General features: G+C 39.5%; 1 protein-coding gene and 1 pseudogene across 1 annotated transcript in view; both read right to left on the bottom strand.

Moving 5' to 3' along the window:
* Nucleotides 1–16,766, bottom strand: part of larp4b (La ribonucleoprotein 4B) — a 30,227-nt gene extending 13,461 nt beyond the window's left edge. The window contains exons 1-7 of the mRNA XM_086081692.1: nucleotides 16,142–16,766; nucleotides 12,839–12,972; nucleotides 7,924–8,077; nucleotides 5,756–5,917; nucleotides 3,077–3,155; nucleotides 2,703–2,839; nucleotides 1,573–1,676 (exon numbers count right to left, since the gene is read on the bottom strand). Of these exons, the coding sequence (XP_085937818.1) occupies nucleotides 1,573–1,676; nucleotides 2,703–2,839; nucleotides 3,077–3,155; nucleotides 5,756–5,917; nucleotides 7,924–8,077; nucleotides 12,839–12,919 (717 nt within the window). The 5' untranslated portion in view covers nucleotides 12,920–12,972; nucleotides 16,142–16,766. The remainder of the gene's footprint in view (nucleotides 1–1,572; nucleotides 1,677–2,702; nucleotides 2,840–3,076; nucleotides 3,156–5,755; nucleotides 5,918–7,923; nucleotides 8,078–12,838; nucleotides 12,973–16,141) is intronic.
* A 1,533-nt stretch (nucleotides 16,767–18,299) lies between these two features.
* On the bottom strand, nucleotides 18,300–21,124 carry LOC147180434 (uncharacterized; annotated as a pseudogene).
* Between the last annotated feature and the right edge of the window lie 463 nt (nucleotides 21,125–21,587).

Here is a 21,587-nt window from a genome sequence, read left to right as displayed (position 1 = left end):
GGGAGTTCAATGTTCACATCTTAAAAATAAAGTGTCCTTTTAGCAAAATGATCATGCATCATGAAATCATTTCTTGTGCTTAACAGGATCCAGCTTTTCAGTGAGCACGTTTTGCTTTTCTGTCATTCACAAGATCATTTTTGTGTGAGAAGCCTCATATGACTTTTACAGCTTTTTCTTTTATTTTCTCTGTTCGTAGCTCTGATTTTGGGGGCGCAATCTCGCTTCTCATAAATGCTGTTTTGTTTTCACTTTTTAATCAGAGCCACCGTGTATTTGCATTTTGCACAAAAGAACACATTGGCTTTGTGCTCGAAGGAGGTAAGATAAACGTGTCATTCGTCAAGAAATCAGCGATTATCAGCATCCATCTTTCTGACTTGCCATTTTGATGTGACTTCGGGTTTCCGTAGTTATCAGCCAATCAGCGCATCGTTGTCATGGGAATGACAGACCATAATGCATGGTGAGTGTGCGCACAGTCACACACTCTCTCTCTCTCTCTTTTGGCCAGTCTACCTCGCAAACTCAAAATGACGTGTTGTTTTTTAGGGCTGGGTATCGATTCTTATTTCTCAACAGTTCACTTTGATTTAAAATTTTCTCGATTCAATTTGAATCACTTCACTTCAATCCGATATTAAACATCAACTCTTCTTAAATAATAAGGACTTAAATAATAACTTCACAAAGATTAAATTCCAAATTACATTTTGTCGATGAAGTAACTGGTTAAATGAATTAGTAGTATTATCACTTAAATGTTACACAAACATTGGTATCAGCAAGGATGAGATGAAAATATTTTCATAATTCTATTCTAATTCAATTGTAAATATAAATTAAAGATTCTGAATTGTCTTAAAGTACAATAAGTCAGGTCTTTCATAAATGTAAGAAAATACTTTTAAATTCATGTGAACAGTAAATGTCAAGAAAACAGTAAAATATTTTTTTTTTCTTCTAAACTGCCTTCAAAATTCTATTTTATTCTAAATATATGGGAAAAAGGGATATTGAAATAATCGATTCATGGTTTTATGAATTGATATCAGGCTTGAAAAGAAAAATCGATTCAATATTGATTATTGATCATTTTTAAACCCAGCCCTAGTTTTTTTGTTTTGGGAGGTTTTGCCCTGGGCCCACAAAGAGGTGGACGCAGTCTACATATTTATTGCAAATCAAGGCTCTAACCGATGAATCCATTATCGAAATGGATTCATCTTGACACTTCCACATACATTTGGAAATAAAATGTCCGTCTAAAAACAGGACAACTTTCAAAGAGCTTGTGCACTCAATAGTTACATGGTAAGCTCACTGTCACACGTGTATCACAACAATACTAGTAACACTTTCCACATGGACTTTTGACTTGATAGTTTTCATTTTGAGACACTGGTGACATGAACGAGATAGAAGACCATTGTCTCTGTTGCCTTCGGGATGACGAAGCAACCAACCACATGTAGAAGCCATTGTGCATGTCAACGATCTGTGACAAGCGTCCTCTCATTGGTTGATAATCAGCAAGTTGAAATTTCTGACAAACAGGACAGGTCCACTCACATCAATGGGAGTGCTCTCGGGAACCTCTCGGAGGATAACGATGCAGCGGTTCTGATTGGGTCGCACCTTCTCCCCCTTCTCATCCACTTGGACCAATGGCAGAGCTGGAGGAGGAAGACGTCACATGATGTCAGTTTGAAGCAGTTATGTGTACGTGTGTGTCACTTATGTGTAGGGGTGGGGCTATGGAATATTTTTGGATTACATTATTCTACCAATAATCTCATCCGTTACTCGAGTAATCACATTAAAATTAATTTCTTTCTAACTAGCAGTCGGGCTGTGCAATTAATCTAAATTAAATTACAATTTCAGTTATTACACAAAATTAGCATCATTGTAAAAAATAAAAAGATTATTAATACTAGTTTTGAGTTTTTTGACTTGAGTTTTAAAATTTTTAAATAACTCATTTCATAAATTGTTTCATCCAAAATAAACTTGCATAATTATAGTGTTTCAAAGAATTCTCTTTGTCTTAATCATTTTTACATTCAAACATTTTCTTCTTTTGTACCCAAAAAGAACACACACACATTGATAAAATTAGACAGCAAACTTATAGACTTAACTCATTCCCTTGCAGCCATTTTTACTGAAGCAATCCCCTTCGCTCCCAGCTGTTTTACTGGATTTTTACTGATTTTGCAAGGCCTACAGAATATTGTGTTCTATTGCTATAAAAACATGGAACCCACCAAAAGAAACATTAGTTTATTCTTTCATCAGAAAAAAAAAGAAGTATGTTTCTATCTGTTTCCGTTTTGCAGCAATTAGCATTAGAATATAGCTAAGTTTCATCATTATTCACAAATCTGTTTAGAACACTGGGGAAAAGAGCCTTTTTGCAACATGGCCCAGGTTGATCTCATAGTCTGCTGCCACCTCCTGGCCGTTTTTGTAATAACTACCATTGCTTTAAGCGTTCTCTTCAGTTCAGAGGCTGCATCAAAGCCTTCAATATGCTCTAGCATCAAAATAAAATAAATGAAAAACACAAAAAACTTATAAATACGTTTTGGGGACCATGGCAATATTTAAAATAGAACGTTTTTAGAGATTTTTGGGAGCAAATGAGTTAAGTATGACTCAAGTCAAGTCAAGTCAAGTGCTGAGATGCTCAAACTCACAGCGTAAAATGTCCACGATGAGTTCCACGTCCGTGCTAAGCTTTTTGATGTGATCCAGATTGGCCACAGTCACGATTGGCACATACTGGTCGCTGTCCATTTGGGAGATGAGGTAAATGTCACTGGCCAGGTTCTCGCTGAGGGACAAAGACAAGGCATGATTGCTTAGTTACACTGTGTGGTTGGAGGAGAACAGTGATGAACAAGAGTGGCAACTTGGTTGGTGCAACTGTCCCAAATAGTTTGAGAATGGAACGACTAAAAAGTGCTAGGAAGTCTCAACGACAAAATGATAGTCACAAATGAAATGAAGACTGCGATGCAAATTAAGAGCACCGTGTGCAAATGAGCAAGAATAGGTTGAAAATGCTCACCGAGAAAGACAGAATTCAAGGGTTTTCTTCAGGTGCTCCCTCAAAGTTTCCTGGGGATTCTCAGGCTGGGGTTCACTGACTGTTAAGGCAGAAATAACATCAAAGTTTGTTTTCTTCTTAACAACAAAATGCTTTTTTTTTTTTTACTGTAGTAACTGAAATGGAAATGTGCATGCATTTAAATGATGTTCAAGGTAAATTTTCAGTTTCAAAGAGGCATACTTGCAATTTAATGTAAGTATACCTTCCCATAGGTTGCCTTAATAACAACCAAAATCACTTAAATTCCTCCATAACTACAAAAATAATGAGATTCACACATTGCACCCACCCAAAACAATTACCCTAGTTGAAAAGTTAAATATAACAGTAAAGTATTGTAAAACAGCCAAATGTTTTGCTTGTAATTCATATCGTTATTGTTGTAATCGTTAATGGACCAAAAGAATGATACAGTATTGATACATTATTCAAAATAAATAACCTACTGACATGAGTAATACCGGGAGTCCTCGAGTTACGGCGGAGTTCGGTTACTACGCAGGCGATGTAACCCGAATTAAGTCGGATTTCACCGCTAAAGTCGATATTTACATCAAAATACTTTGTACAGTAATTTTAAAAACCATATTTGCGCGACCCGGAAAAGCCGAAACCATTATTTTGCGTTTACGCACAGACATTCATTGGTGACAGACGGCAGGGCGGAGCTAATTTGAATATAAACACGGAAACGTGACGCGCCTAATGGTGAGCCGGCCTGCTAGATGCAATGGCGCGATTACTGTGGGAAAATAAAAGTGTGGGGGGGGGGGTTGCTACAGACGAAGCACGGGCGCTGTAAAGTCGAAACGACGTAGGTCGCGTGTGACGTAACTCGAGGACTCCCTGTATAGAGGACTAGATAAGTACTTGGACTTACTACTATTTTTGAGCATGTAAACTATGTTGATCTATGACATCTATTGATGATCCTTTTCTTTCTTTAGATTTTTATTTTCATATTTTGTCACGTTATATGTTCAATAAATTCAATAAATCAAAATAAGTTATTTTATTTTTTATGTATTTGGATATTAAATTGGCCATTTAATTGATTGTTGGCTGACAAATATCAGAATCAGCCTTAAAAAAAATCCATATCATCCATCCATATACATTGTTGTGCTAAAAGCAGTGCTTTGAAGCATTCCATGTTTTCTTTTCTGTGGGTTAGTCACGTGACACCTTATGTGGTACCAGGCATTCAAATGAACAAGAAATAATTTTTTCATGACTGTATAGAGGGCTCTAAATTAACACCCGCCAAATGCGGGTTCAATTTTCATTTTGGCGGGTGGTCATAAATATCTACTAGCCAATTTGGCTGGTAATGCAATGGCGCTTTTCCACTGGACCGGATCCACACTGAGTCAGATGTTGGCGTGACTTTTTTGGGGCAAAGCGGTTACAATGGAACCATCTTCTCGGAGGTGGTTCTACAGCGCCGGTTGTCTGGGGCTTAGCGGGGCCGTGTCGTCACTGTCATCTGATTGGCCAACATTGATGCAAGCAAGCAACTCCGTGGCACATGCCCATTTCCTTATTTTACGCGAGCCCACACACCGTACTTCGCCAATGTCATTAAAATGTAGTATGTACAATAAACATAAAAATATTTACAACAACATTGAATATATTTCAGCAGCAGAGCCCCGTCGCTCCCCCGGCCCATGGTGATGGTTCCCCGCCTCGCGGTTGACGGGTTTGGTGGCTTCAGACGCCGGACGAGCCGTTGAATGAAAGAGGCTGAGCTCTCCATTCAGTTCTACTCTCTCTGGTGCAATAACCTTATTTATTGATTGATTGATTTTTTGTAAATGTTTTATTTATTTATCTTTATTCTTCTATGTGATGCTCTTCCTGTCTGCATGCTTATCTGTTCTTATTGCTGCTGGAAATGTAAATTTCCCTGAGGGAGTCATCCCAAAGGGATCAAAAAAGTCAAGTCTAAGTCTAAGTATGAACGAGCGCTGGATGTGGGAGAAGGTAAATTAACTTTACTGTGGGTTTCAGATTCAGGGTATTTAATACGACATATAACATGCTGCCACAGACATAAGGTTGTTACTTTATGTTTAGAGGCTTAAAAATTTTTCACTGGAAAAAAAAAATCCCATGTGGCTGGTAGAAATTGTGTTTGTCTGGTAACTTTAGAGAGTTACCAGCCACGTTGGTTGGTGACCAAAAAAGTGCATTTAGTGCCCTGCTGTATAGGTAAAATTCAGAGGTACATTGAATTACAAGTTTCATTTAAATGAACCGAACTGCCATGAATGCACAGAAAATAATAGTTTGAAGTGTAATTACTTTATGTAATGTGGTATCCATATGTTGGGTGAGTGCCTTTAAGGGTACCTCAAATTTTGCATGTAACAAAAAAAAAAAAATTAAATTGGCAAATTTGAACCAAACGCAATCACTTATTAAAATGCATCAAATCATCCTTTATTGGAGAGATGCCCACCCCTGTTTGCAACACACACACACACACACACACACACACACACACACACACACACACACACACACACACACACACACACACACACACACACACACACACACACACACACACACACACACAGGAAAAACTGTTACGTTGAGGCTCTCGTAAGTCAATTGTCATTTTAGCATCACCTGTTGGCGCAGGCTGCCCAGGGAATTCCGGGTAGGGCAGCTCCGAGCGCTCCAGGGTGACGGGCACCGCCGGGGCGGGAGGCTGAGCCGCCATTACCGGCACCGGCGGGGGCTCTTCGGGCTCCTGGAAAGACTTGTCCTCTTCACTGGCTCCATAACCTCCTTATAAAAAAAAGACATAAAGTCCAATGAAGCTCACAATTTGCATGAGAAGAACGATCTCAGCAAAAAGCGAGTCATTGTAAAGTGTCGCAGATTTGCGTAACCATGACAAGTAACCTCATTCAAAAGTGTCTTTTTAGCAGCCGACTGTGTAGATATTTGTTGGGTTGAGAATTCAAGTTATGAGAGTAATGTGATGCGTTACTTTGCTATCAAGGACATTATCTTGAGTGCTACGCACACACAGTCCAGCGCTCCGCCCTCCTTCAATAAATGTTACAAATCTCCCTCCAGTTTTTCAAGGCAGCGGCTGTCTTTTGAGAGATTTCAGTTATGGAAGTTATGCGTCGTAGGCTATTTTGAATTGCTGCCTGTCAAATGTCAAAATGTTTGAGATTGGTCCCCAAAACTATGCACGGGTTAACATCTTTGCTAACCTTGTGCTGCAAGCTGAATTCTCGCGGGATTTGTTAGTTCACGAACCCCCAAGAAAACATCTTGCATCGAGCCCGCTGATTTTCACGGATCCATACACTTTTTGTGGGGACCAATCACAAAGCGGTATTGTGTTTGGGGGCGGGATTATGGAGGACCTGATGCCCCTAATAAAAAAAAGAACAAAAGATTATTAAAAATTAGGGGTGTCAGACCATTACATTTTTTTATTGTAATTAATCGCATGATTTCAATAGTTAACTCACGATTAATCACGCATTTTATATCTGTTCTAAATGTACAATAAAACAATTCTAGTTTTTCATACTCTTGTTAACAAAAGTGGGGAAAAAATGTGAAACAAATAGAAATAGTTCAAAGGAATTTTTGTTTTTGTTTTGAGTTAAGATCATGTAATCTATAATAGACCTGATATTGTTTTATTATAATTTTTTGTTGGGCAATTTTTTTTTGAAAAGGACCTTGAAAAAAAAAGATCGCATATGATATCGCAATCAAAATTTTTGGGAAAATAAATAAATAATCGCAATTAGATTATTGTTAATCGTTCAGCCCCATTTGCAACGACGGAGTCCAACCCAAGATACGATTAGGACCGCCCCCTCCATTTGAATAACATTTCGTCCTGGCAGTATGGACCAAAACTGTCTGTCAAAGAAGGGAACCAGTGGAAGTGCTACACCAAGTTCGGTCCTAACCCTAGAGAGCCGCAGTCCTGCATGTTTTTGATGTCTCCCTCCTCCAACACAGCTGAGAGGCTCCTGCAGAACGTAATTATGAGCTGATGATTTGAAACACCTGGGTTGGAGGCGAGACACCAAAAACATGCAGGACTGCGGCTCTCTAGGACAGAACTTGCCTATCCCTGTGCTACACAGTCCAAATGGCTCCTCCACTCGAACTTTCTGCCCTTTAAACATAGTGTATTGTAGCTCCAGTGCAGTACTGTGCATTTTTGTTGGGTAATTTTGACGTGGACGTTTCTGCTGCATCGCAACTGGAATTTTCTGAGTAGAGGCTTTCCAAATAAGGAGCGGTCGTTAATTGAGCGTTTAAAAAAATTGGTGCCGTTAAAGGCACTTTAAGTTAACGCGATATCAACGCGATAATTTTGACACCCTTTGTGTGTGTGTGTGTGTGTGTGTGTATATGTATATATATATATATATATATTTATTTATTTATTTATTTATTATTATAGAAACCGTGGAAACAAATAAACCTAACATGACGAATGCATGGATGCTGCAATTCTGTTCTCACAGAATTACTCAGTTTCCTTGTGAATGAAGAACAGCGAGCGGCACTTCATGCTTCTTTTTTTTTTCAACATACAATATTTTCATCCGTTGCCGTGATTGGTCAAAACAAAAGTTTGGTAGGCGTGCACAAATTGCGCATTGCCCAATCAGCTTGAAGTATTGTACTGAATGTCCCGCCTTTCCCGAAAAATTACATTGGAGCAGTTCCAGATTGATATTGTGGAGAACTCCCTTGAGTGAATCACAATTCTCAATCTGGCTATTGCCAGATTACATCGGTAGGCCAACCTCGTGGGCCGGGCTGGGCCGAGCTCTCGCAGCCATCCTTCCATGGCTCCAGGGCCGCAGTGCACTTGTCAGCACCGCCGCTGGGGTCCAGGCTAAACATGTGGTTGGCCCATGCTTTCGCATTGGGGTTCAGGTCCGAAACCTTGGCGGAATCCTGTGGACAGAACATGATATGAGGCTCAGAAGACCGGGTAGAAAAAAATTGTTGAATACTCATGCGAGGACATTACATTCACGTTTCTTGGACAAAACAAAAGCTTGGGTCTCAGAAGATAAAATTAATTTTTTAGACTATAAGGCACACTCAAAAATGCCTAACGCGCTCGTGCTGTTACTATCGAATCTTTGTAAAATCGATGATGCTATCGATTATTCAATTGAATAATCCCCCCCAAAAAAATATATGTATATATTTTTTGTTAATCCACTCAGGTTGGACGTAAATAGAAATGATTGGATTTAAGTACTCATAATCTATTATCTTCTATACATCTGCCTTAATAAACACCAAACTAAATTAGCCTATGCTAAACAGTTAGCAATCACAATTAGCATAAGCGCAGTAGTGATTACCACTTCAGGTAAACAAACACTAACTACCATTTAGTTCACACATACATCATTAGATCTACATTACACATGTAATAGTGTCTTAAAAGTCACTTACGGACGATGCTTCAACATTATTCCATGAGTAAACAAGGGTAGAGCTAGCTGTTAGCAACATGAGGGCAATCATTTCCTGTTCCCGTCTTCTTCTGGGCACATTGAGTGCATGACTGCCCTCTACTGGTTACGTGATGAACACCAAAACTGAGTGGAAGGTTATATTTTGTAATAATTACAGCCAAAGTGCTTTTAAGGACGTTCAGAACTTCCTTTCCTGTGTTTTGGGGAAGCTCAGTGTGCTGCATTAATTTGTCTTTAATAAAAAACAACTAACGAAGTACTCAGTAAGTCAGTGATCGTTTTTAAGCAGACAAATAACATCAGCCATTCGGTCACTCGATGGTGCACGAACAGAAGAAATAAAGATCAGGTCACAGCCACCATTCCGATAATGCATGCGTCTGCAAAAAAAAGTCAGTGCATAAAACATGGATAGCCTAAAGATAGTTCTATTTCATCCCTTATTTACCGCCAGGTCTTTCCAGCAGAAAATGTAAGTCGACCTAGAGTACAGGCCAAGGTTTGGACACACCTTCTCATGCAATGCTTGTACTTTATCTTCATGACTTTTACATTGTAGATTCTCACTGAAGGCATCAAAACTATGAATGGAGACGTGGAGATATGTACTTACAAAAAAAAAGGTGCAAAAAAATAATTGAAAACATGTTTTTCTTCAAAATAGTCACTCTTAGCTCTGATTATTTTTTTGCACACTCTTGGCATTCCTTCGATGAGCTGCCTTCAAGAGTAGTCACCTGAAAATATATTCCAACAGTATTGAAGGAGTTACCAGAGGTGAGAATGCCAAGAGTGTGCAAAGCAGTCATCAGATCTATTTTATTTTGAAAAAAACTAGAATATACCCTATTTTTACGACTATAAGGCGCACTTTAAAGTCTTAAATTTTCTCAAAAATTAACGGTGCGCCTATTAGTGAGGTGCGCCTTGTGTGTGGCTCAAGGTCCAAAATCTGACTGACTGCGTGGGAGGACTTCCTGCGACACATTGCTTATATACAAAAAAGGTGGACCTGACTGAAGACAGACATGAGAGCACGGAAGAGTCAACTTGGTGGTTCTCCAGGCCCTCCTCTCGCTGTCCTGTATTTTTTAAAGTCGACTTATCCAACTTGGTCCACTTTTTTTCCTGCCCCGACAGCGCACCCTTAAATTCGGCGTGCTTATGTATTACGTCATTCTCGTTGTGCTTACTGACCTCGAAACGATTTTATGTGGTACATGATGCACAAACATCCCTCAATTGCTTGCAAATTCCCATTTACTTGCACATTCATGTTTGCGTTGTCATTCTCAACCGCATCTAAATCGCTAGAAGGTGTATGTTTTCGTCATACCACAACGAGAACTACTTCCTGCTTTCGTGAATCACAGGAAACGCAGTCCTACTAGCACAAACGCAAGCTGAGCATGACTGGTGACGCGTTTCCAATGTTAGAATGTAGGACAATATCATTGCTGTCTGGTGCGGAGCAAAAAAGGAGCAGGCTTGGATAATGGCGAACTAGGAAAGTTAGCGTATCTGGTGAGTGAGCTGTATTGTTTACGGCTGTTGAACTGTCAACCAAGATAGCAATTTGCAGCCTAAGTAATAACACAACGAGCAGTCAGTCACCAGATTGAGTAGCGATGTTCAAACGTTGTTGTTCCTTTTTTTTGTTTTGTCTGTCGGAGAATCTCCTCCTCTTCTTCACTCGAAGCAAACACCGTGTCATTGCAAGGCTAACAAAAGCTAGCAAAAGCGAGACAGGTGGCGCTACGCGATATATCGTGTCTGGTCTGAACCTAGCATAATAGCGTCAACTAAACATACGAGTACAATTAGAATGAACATAATGCTGACAATCCTTATGTATGAAATTGTATTTTATTGTTTTAAGTCCCGTTAGTTGATATAGCACCTTATAATACGGTGTGCCTAATGAGCCAAATCATACAAGTACCAAGTTTCATGCGTATCATCCGCACATTTCTATTGACAAATGCCTTCACTTTTGTCTTTGTCTTGAGCAATGGTGCCTTGCTATAGAAATAAAGTTGTCTTGCCTTTACCTCAAAGTGAAATATTTAGCGTGAAAATTGGGGCATTTGGGGAAAGCGATGTTTTAAAGGTTTCAATCCATCGAGAAAGGTGGAAAGAAGTGCGCATTCACACGATTATTGTGAATACCGTATTTAGCTTGTTGCTAACCGCTCTTTCTCCAGCTGCTCCTCAATGCAAAATGCCCAGAGGGCAACAGAGGTGTCATTCATAAGTTGATATAATGCCTCGGGTCTCCTGGTGTTCGATTTAGGTGAACGGTATGAGATTTTTTTCTAATAGGTTTTCTGGTGAGCTAACAAATACACACACGCACGCACGCACGCACGCACATACACATACTCACCCACACACACAAAAAAAAAAAAAATATATATATATATATATATATATATATATATATATATATATATATATATATATATATGTATGTATGTATATATATATATATATATATATATATATATATACATGTGTATATATGTGTGTATATATATATATATATATTTAAAAAAAAAATTAAAAAAAAAAGAGCAATGATGATGACATTTCCGAATGAACAATACTGAGCTCTTAAAAAAAAATAAAAAATAAAAAAAATAAATAAAAAAAATTAAAATAAGTTGATATAATGCAAGCTGGGCAAATCATTCTTCGTTGACTTTTATGAATGCGGGAAAGTGGAAAACACATTTCAGTCTTGCTTTTAAAATGTAGTGTTGTTGTAACAAGTTAGATTAGCCTGTTAATTATTACAGTTATCAACAGATCTGTGTTTAATCTTTCTGCTAGTCTGTAGAGCAAACCTGGTAACATTTGGATATTTTCAGTTTTTGGTGTACATGGACCAAGAAATTTCTTATAAAAAGTTTTAAAATTGTTGCGTGCTATTTTTCGTATGAACTAATTTTCTCCCAAAAACTTACAAATACGGTCTATTTTAAATGTGTAAGTGTCCCAAAGACGTATTTATACGTTTTTAAATGTGGTTTTGTTTTGTTTTATGTTACAGCATACAGACGGCTTAGAAGCAGCCTCTGAACTGCAAAGAACCATTGAATAAATTGTAGTTATCACACAAACAGCCAGCCGGTGGGAGCAAAGAAAAGGAGATCAACCAGGGCCAAAAAAAGCTCAATTACTCAAAATTCTAAATAGATTTGTGAATAATGATGAAACTTAGCTATATTCTAATGCTAATTGCTGCAAAATGGAAACAGATAGAAATATACGTATTTTCCTGATGAAAGAAGAGACTTTAATCATTATTTTGGTCTGTGGTTGTTTTGATAGCAATAGAACACAATATTCTGTGGGCCTGGCAAAATCTGTCAAAATTCAGTAAAAATGCCGGGAGTGAAGGTGATTGCTTAAAAACCAAAGCTGGTTTGGGCGATTTTAGGGGAATCCGGAACGGATGAATGGCGCCTCCATTCAGTTCATTAGGTACAGCTAATTTGACATAGGAGCGATTTGAGTTACAAGCGTGGTCATAGAAGAGATGAGACTCCGAGCACTGCTACATGGTATGAAACTCGAGCGTCTTCACTAAGTTTCGCACAGTCTTCAGGTTGCTTTAAATATTGCGACAGTAAACTATTGTAAGTAATAACCTTTCATAAAAGTTGGTCGGGGGTAACCTTTGCTCAAGGTGGCTTAAAGCTTGCATCTAGGCACCTTTCCTAAACATGATACAAATTCAAACGACCTATCCTCCAAGTGCATCTGAGTCATCTCACTCAGACAGGATAGGAAAGTTTCTTGGCAAAATAAATAAATAAATGGGAATCTGAAGACAACGGCTGCTGTTCCCTATCCAGACACCGGCTCCTCAATCTCTAATTTTTGCAGGACTTTTTCTCTCTCACTCGCCGTGACTCAGCAGGGTCGTTCACTTCTTATTTAGGCAGCTTAATAAAGCCTTCAGCATACGTACGACACCTAGTGGTTGGCAAAGTGATTGATTAGACATGCAGCACAAATCGTATTCGAAATGTAAATACCTCTGACGATCGGGTTCACTTAATCAAGGCAGCCAAAATTGAGATTGCAACTTAAATTCAATTCATTGTGCTGCTGCCTTATGGTGGGGAAAATAACATAGAAAGTGAAGAGCAATATGACGAGGGCCGTCTGTGTGTCCCCTCGAAGTTGAAGTGAGCGCTTGAGCTGAACGAGGACGTACCAAATGTGCGTTGTCCTTGGCCTCTTGTACTTGCTGCACCTGTGGTTCAGCGACAACCTTCGCGTCCTGGTCAGACGTCATGAGCCGTCTGCTTCTTGGCTCCTCAGGGAGAAGTCTGTGAGGCACCCAGGAGGCTAGGGCCAAAGCACAAAAGAAAAAAAAATCAAGCGAGGCAGAATTAGCTCACCGCTGCGCCATCACAAGAAAAAAGGAAAAAGCCACACACGCTGGTCGTTGTTACCTTTGCACTACAAAAATAAATATAGCTGATCATTGTTCAATCAATCGATACACCTCCTGTGAGTCAATATGGCCTTCGAGCTCGCATTGATTTGAATGACAAACTGGTTGAGCGGCCGCTTGGATGGCAGCGCTCACAAAACAGAAGATAGGACCGCTTATCTCAATCAATCAATCATTTTTATCCTATCGACATTTGATTTGAAACTGCAACTTGAAAACAACGGTATACCTTGAAACCTATTTGCGGTGCCGACCCGGCAATACAATAAAATGGCAATATTTGAATCTGATACCAAACATTAGTGCTGAATTGAAGGTTAGGGAATTCAACGGTCCATCAAACTCACTGTTTGTGCTCCGCCTTATGACAGCCGAGTGCTCATCCACCTTCAAAATCAAGCTCTAAGCCTCCACAACATGACAGGTGCGCCATTACGGTTAAGAATAGCTGCTGGGTTTTCCCTGGGGGAGGTTGCTTGCCAAGCACAGCCTTGGAGGCGGATGGGGACCGTTTTGATCCACACAAGACGTGGGTGTCTCTCACACTTAACTGTTTTGTTTATTTCTATAACGCATGGTCTTATTGATTGGGTTCATTGATTATAGAGATAGGCCAATATGTTTTTTTCAGGGCCGATGCCGATTATTAGTAGTCAAGGAGGCCGATAACCGATATTTGGAGCCAATGTCCATTTTCAGTAAAAAGGATTTGAAAATGCAAATGCCAATGTTGACTCTGTTGTAATGTCTTAAAGCATATGTTTTGAACCATTTTTCTGACTTTTGTTTTTTATTCAAATCTCAAACAATAGATATCCTTTTAAATTTCTAACAAGGTTATCAGTACGCCTTAAAAAGTGAAATGGAACCTTAAACAAGTAAATGCCATAGCTCTCTAATCTAGAGTTTTATACAGTAAATATTTTTTCCCAAAATTTAAAAATACCTGAAATCATAAACTATCACATTTCTTTGTTTTAATGTCAAACAAGAACAAATGGCTCAGAAGGCAACCAGGGTCAGCAAGATCTCTTATAAAGTTAATTGAAACATTAATTAAATAGTTACCTGAGATTAAAATGGTTTTAGATTTACATTATATCAGTCGTCAGATTTTTTTTTTTTTAAAGGCCGATAGCGATATTCTGCAAAATGCCCAATATCGGCGCCGATAATCTGCCTGGCCGATTATCCGCCTGGCCGATTATCTGCCTGGCCGATTATCCGTCTATCCTAAATTGATTAAAAGTATGATCGTGAACCCACACAATACTGCGGTTCACAATCTACACAGAATCAGGATGTCACGTGACAGTTGCATTTCGCGTTCCATTACGCCTCCAAACGTCACATTGTTTCAGCAAGTGCCTTTTCTAAAATTGAATAAAATCCGACCATTGCACGATATTAAAATGTCTTGAATCTGAAATAAATCCAACCTAAGTATACTTGGTATGTCAAATTGCCCTGCTGATTCATCGCCCTACATGATAAACTGTCAACGTCCTCTTGAACGTGGCGGTTGCTTTAGTGGTAACGCACCCCCACAATGCGCTGAGAAAAAGGTCCGTTATCCAGGTAACCCAGGTTCAATTCCCGCTACGGGTGTCATGTTTTTGCAGGTCATTCTTTTTCCTCTCTAATTTAAAAAAAAAAGCCTTTGAAATGTAGTTCTACTTCGTCCCTCCCGACCGCCAGGTCTTTCGTTTTTGATTAAATGTGATAGTACTGTGGTTTCATCAAAGCATTTAAACCATGCTGAGGGGCAAAATTAAAAACAACAAGTATCAGCAACAAAAAGCTCATTTGCACTTCTGTACTTATATTGACGGGGTGGGGGTTATTCCGTTTTTGTTTCCCATGATATTATTTCTCTCTCTTATGGCGTCCATTACAATTATAGCCCGATTGCCGGTTGTGTAAATTAGGTGATGACAGACAGCCAATAGTTAGTTTCCTTACTGGGGAGCTGGCAACACTGATCTACTGTTTGATTGTAATACTTTACACTTGGCCACCAGATGTCGCTGTGGGGAGATGTTTCGAATGTTCCAAAAGATCGATTCTTTTTGTGAATCAATCGTTTCTCAAATGATCGTTTCAATGTTCCATTTCTGCCATCCCTACCAACCAGAGCTGTTTACGGCAAAAACAGCTCGAGCAGAAGAGCTGCCAGCCACAGCTAAATATCCACTGCCAATAAATTAAATACAAATGTAGAGAGCAGGATTTGAACTTGTGACCTAGCATCTTCGAGGCGAGTGCTCTAGCCACTTCTCTACAGAATTACGGGTGGCGAGTTGCCAGTCACGGCGAAATAACCACTGCGTTTAATTCATCCCCTATAATGTGTTCTAACTTCTCACATACACTTCAGGATTATGAATCAAGCCCGCCTAATTTTTCGATAAACACTAAAGCCCACTACTGCACTACTGTATTTTGTTGATCATTATCGTGCTACTTGAAGAAATGTGTGGTTTTTTTTTTTTATTAACTGCTACTTGGTGTCATAACTTTGACAAGACATATGGTGCATTCTCACGGCTTATAAAGAGTCCTAACATTTGTCAAAGGAAGGTGATACATAACGATTGGAATTGTCTTTCAAAGATCTGTCTGACAAACAACAATGGTTTTAACGTAAATCAATTAATCTTAGGAATTTTACACACATGCAACGCGATAAACGGGGAATTTCCTGCGTCAGCAGCAATGCAGGTGGGAGTGCAAAAACGTCAAGTGTTTTGATCACATGAGGAGCACCATGCTACATGTCTAGCCCAGACGAGTCTGACATTGAATCAAAACACCACCAAAATTGAGCAACGAAACGAATACAGGTGGACGTTCAAATTGCTCGAGCAGTGCCCAACGGAAGATGGCGACCTCCGGCGTGATTTTGCCCGATTCCCCCCCAACCCCCATCGAGATAATATTTAGTTAGCTTCCATCTGCTAACTTCGCCGGACTTTCCCACAACAAAGCTTTGCCGCAACACTTTTTAGTTGTGTTCAACGAGTTGACTTTAGCGAGTCCTATGGAGAATTTGCAACTCACCTGTCAACTCTCGCTGGTCCGGCAAGCCAAAACACAGGGGTGGGAAGAGTCCAGAGGGCGGCGCGGGGAGGCAGGAGACGTCGGGGTTTGGACTGAGGCCTACACAGGGGGTGCGCAGGGTATTAACTAGCAGGCTGCCTCGACGAAATAACCGTTGCAGCTCACCAAGCCTCCCCTGGGACACTTCTTGGAGCGTCGGGCGAGTGTTACCAGTCAGTCCCCACACCCCAAAAATGATATCTTTAAATAAATCCCCTGGGAGAAAAAGAAAGAAAGAAGCGAGGTCCCTCCGAGTAGCACTGTGAGCGAGTTAGCAGGGGGCAGCTAAGTGGCTAGCTAGCTTAGCCGCTTCGCTTTGACCAACTTGGACAAATGTGGCGCGTTGACAATCCCACGCCAGGCAAATCCGCACACACACTCGGCGAGGAGGGCAGAAGGGAGTGGGTGGGGAAGAACCGAAGCGAATCCAATCCGACAAATGAACGCGTCAAAGCTGGCCACCGAGCTGCAGACGCTCGTTCGGTTCCTCCCGAAGAGATGACAGACGCGATTTCCGAATGGACGCCTCGCCTCAAGCAAACCCTTTCCTTTCCCTTTCGTCTTTCACGCCAAGATCGTTTGCGCGGAGGAGATGACGACGAGTCACCCGAAGACTGCCTGCTTCTCGCGTTCCACTCAAAACTTCACGACAACTTAAGTCGATATTTTTCATTTAATTCAAGGCTCTTGAAAAGGCGTATTGCTTGCTACATTTCCACACCAAAAAATTCAAAGCGTGTTGCAATGAGAGAAAAGGGTTTGTTTTTGGTTTGTGGCAGTTTTTTTTATTGTATTTTCTTTCTTACTCATCTTTACTCATGGAGAGAGCACATTTAAAAAAAAAATGCTGCATACAAAGTGCGATATATGAAACTATCAGACATTTAAAAACTAAAGCTGGGCGGGGCTTGACTGTCCATCTGGTTTTGGTTCTCAGCCCCGGTCCTCGAGTACCCCTATGCAGCTTGTTTTCCATGTCTCCCCAGCCAACACAGTTGAAGATCGTTATCAGGCTTCATGCAGGGTTCAAGAACCACTGGACTAGGGTAGATGATGCCCGCGGTGGGCCGGCATCTTTTGAGACCGTTCGATCACATGTGGAAATATTATAGTCGCATATTTATCATAAGGGAAACCGGGATATAACACGCAACATTTGAGATTTAGGGTTGGATTTATTTATTTTTTTAAATTGCTATGTGTGAATTTTTGGCATGTGGAAACATCATTACCAAGATGAATTGAATGAGCTTAATGTTTTGAATTTCAAATGCAACAATGTAAATGTTTTAGGTGGGAAAGGTAAAATATTGTGAAAACTGTGAATTTTTACAACGAGAGAAAATAAAAGGTCGAAGTCGGAATGGTGAGAATCGGTCGAAAAATGTGGATGGAGTAGAAGGGCAAAAAAGTTTTCTTCAGCCGTAACTGCTCAAATTATTTTGTTTATTTTTGTACATGAAAGTAACACGTGTTATAATCACTTAACTGTTACACAAACTTGACAGCAAGGATAAGATGAAAATACTATTTTCATTATTGTAATTCAATAATTGTACATATAAATTTAATTAAAAAATCTGAATTATCTTAAAGTGCAGTAAGTCAGGTGTTTGGAAAATGTACAAAAGTACATTTCAAGAAAACAGCAAGATACAACAAAAAAAAACATTTAGGCCTTTAAAATTCCATTTTGTCATGAATTCATGGGAAATCACATTCTTACCGATAAAATGTGCATGTAGGTAACTCCAGTAGCGTCGGGTCCGCTATATATTTCTTCCGAAAAATAATATATTCAGAAAAAGAGAAAAAATATTGCAACAAGTTAAAAAAAAAAACAGATTTTTTTTTTTATATATATATATTGCAAAAAGGGAGAAAATCCCAAAAACTGAAAAAAATCAGAGAAAAATATTGCGAAACACTTTGGCCTTATTATTTTTTTAATAGTATTATAGCAGAGCAGCGTGGTTACGTAGCTAATAACTTTGATTTGGAAGACACAAAATGTACCAGTCACCTGAACTGGAAGGTATTGTGTCGTTAATTATGTGTGGATGTATGTATTTATGGATGGACGCATGCATGAATGTATGTATGTATGTCTTTTTAACTCTTATTTTCCCACTGATTCAACTTTAGCAGAGTGAGAGCTGTTCGTTTTCTGCTCATCTCTGGCTGAGCGCAGAACTCGCAGGCAGCTGTCACGGAGGGCTCGCGCTTTCGCCCCTCCTTTTTCCTTCTGCAGGCGCGGCTTTTGATTGGTTACGACTCTCAGCGGCCCACTCCGATTGGCTACTGTTCGCATGCTGCGCACGCGGACTTCCTCGTGATCAAGAGCTGCTGGGCGCGGTCTTTGCACCACCGGCCGCTGTGATTGGCTGCCTGCACAACGCCGCGGATCTTAACAAATTGTTAGCTTCATCTTAAATTTATTGCCACCCAAAAAAAATGGAATTGGTACGATTTGGTTTTTCTCCTAAACGCAAAAATAACTAGAATTTGCAAAAACTGTTTCAGAAAGATGCTGCCTTTGTTTCGTATGTTTTTTTTCAAGGAATACAGTAATTTCATCAATAACCTTGCTTGGGATGTTAAATGTTTACTTTGTAAATCCTTGAAGTTAATTCACAGATGTTATCCATGTAAAGTTTTATTTTCTTCTTTTTTATACAGCGGTTAAAAAAAAGACATTCACATTGATTGCTCTTTTTGTGAAGACTATCCTGAGTCCTGAAAATCTAATTCTCGTGACTAGTCTCGTGAATAGTCAAACAACATTTTTATCATATTTTCAAATCAAAATAGCCCTCACAAATCATATCAAATTATAACTATCCAAAGTCCAACGCTTTTCAATGAGCAGAGAGTGTCATTTCATCGAGGATAAATGCTGCATTCAAGTCAAGTTTATTTATATAGCCCTTAATCACACAAGAGTCTCAAAGGGCTTCACATGCCCACAGTTGACAAATATCATCCCCTAATCGAACCACAAGAGGGCAAGGAAAAAGTAAAAAAAAAAAAAAACTCATCAGGCGAAAAATTAGAAACCTTGAGAAGGGACCGCAAATGTGGTAATCCCCCTTTCAGGATGATTACAGTAGTCGTGGCGAGACGTCACAAATGATCATTTCTGCATCACCATTGTTCAAGATAGGACGAATTTGAGCAATACTACGAAGGTGAAAAGAAGCAGTTCTAGTCATATTTTTAATATGCGTTTGAAAAGAGAAAGTTGGGTCGAATATAACGCCGAGATTTTTTACTGAGTCACTTTGGCTAATAATACATTTATCAAGGTTTAGAGAGTTTTTCGTAAAACAGATGCCGATAACGGGCAGGACCGGCAATCAACATCTTGGTTTTATCTGGGTTAAAGAGCAAAAAATGAAACGACATCCATTGTTTAATGTCGACGAGGCACGCCTCCAAATGACAGCAATTATGCGGATTTGTTATTTGTTGAGGCAAATCTAATTGCGTATCGTCAGCATAACAGTGAAAGTCTATGTTATATTTACGTAAAATAGCACCAAGCGGAAGCATATAAATGTGAAACAAGAGAGGGCCAAGTACCGACCCTTGTAGGACTCCACACGTAACGTTACATAACTGGGCATGGATTACACGGTGCATTCTCTCTGAGAGGTAAGAACAAAACCACGAGAGTGCTAAGATTGAAATACCAATACATGTTTGGAGACGTTCTAAGAGTATGTTATGATCGACGGTATCGAAGGCGGCGCTTAAACCGAGTAATAATAATACTGACGAGGTCTTGGAGTCCATTGCTAGGAGAAGATCCTTTGTCACTTTGGCAAGGGCTGTCTCAGTCGAGTGAACGGCCCTGAATCCTGACTGAAAAGGTTCATATTAATTGTTAGCGGCCATGTAATCATTCAGCGGTTGCGCAACAACTTCTTCAAGTACTTTTGCAATAAACGGTCAATTTGATACCGGCCTATAATTACAGAGACTTTCTGGGTCGAGGTTCGGTCGTTTAAGTAGAGGTTGAATAACAGCAGTTTTAAAAGCTACTGGAACAGTGCCAGTAAAAAATGATACATTTGTAACATTTAAAACAGAAGGTCCTAAGATAGTAAACAATTCTTTAATTAGTTTGCAGGGGAGCGGGTCAAGCAAGCAAGTTTGTTTCGCCGCACTAAACAGTTGTGTAAGATTTTCAAGCGATATTTTATTGAAATAAGAGAGCGCCGTCAGACAGTCATTAGCCGGGCTGTCACTATTAACGTCAGAAATTGTGCGATTTAACTGAGATTTAGGCACAGAGCCCAAAATCTCATCTCTAATAAACTGGATCTTTTGTGTAAAAAATTGCATAAAGCTCTGCGACGTCGGCATGCTGTTGTGTTAACATTGCTACGGTATCAATTAAGTATTTAGGATTATTCTTATTAAAACCGATCATTTTAGAGAGATAATTAGTTTTTGCTAAAGCAAGAGCTTCTTTATATTTATGCAAGCAATCGCACCACGCTTGACGAAAGACCTCAAGTTTCGTTGCACGCCATTTGCGCTCAAGCTGTCTACGTGATTGTTTAAGTGTTTTGGTTACATCTGTAAACCACGGAGAAAGCCTTTTCGGATGAGTTTTAATTCTTAATGGCGCAACAGTATCGAGGGCATATAACAAAACAGCATTAAGTAGTTGAAGAACTAATATTACAGCTGCTGTATCTTTGGTTATAGTTGTCACGTTGGCAATGAGCCAAAACGTCAAATTTAATAAAGCAATGGTCAGACATAGACGTAGTATACGGCAACACCATTACATTTGAAGTTACTAAACCCAGAGTTAATACCAGATCTAAGGTATTACCATTTTTACGGGTCGCTACATTTATTATCTGCGTAAAAAACAAAAGTATCAATTATTGTCTGAAATGCAACAGTAAGCGGTTCTAATGGAGAATTCATATGAATATTAAAGTCAGCCATAATTAGTATATTATCTGCGTGAGTTACCAAGTCAGCCACAAGTTCAGAAAATTCACAGAGAAAGCCAGAGTAAGGTCCAAGGGGACGATAAATAATAGGGGTGTGCCCAAAAAATCGATTCTCATAAGAATCGTGATTCTCATTTAGTAAGATTCAGAATCGATTTTAAATGTCCCAAAATAAATTGTATTTAAATTATTTTACACTGTCTTGCCTTTGTCTGTGTGCGCCTTTATCTGGAGCGCTGTTCATGTTGTACCCGATTTGGCCACTTAGGGGCAGTGTGGTTCCACTCGGTCTAATACACTGTTAAGTAGTAGCCACATTAGAGAGTAGAAGGAAAAAGTCACAATCAAGTTATTCCAATAAAAGTTGTTTTTTTGTAGTGTGGAGCCGTTCTTTTGAGTGATAAAAGTGCCTCGAGTAGCGCGCTAATTAGCAT

Source organism: Leptonotus elevatus, chromosome 1 (assembly GCF_054856555.1).
Source record: "Leptonotus elevatus isolate MCC_2025b chromosome 1, RoL_Lele_1.0, whole genome shotgun sequence".
Lineage (NCBI taxonomy): Eukaryota > Metazoa > Chordata > Actinopteri > Syngnathiformes > Syngnathidae > Leptonotus > Leptonotus elevatus.
The sequence above is the reverse complement of the archived record's forward strand: the minus strand, read 5'-3'. Positions and strand labels throughout refer to the sequence as shown.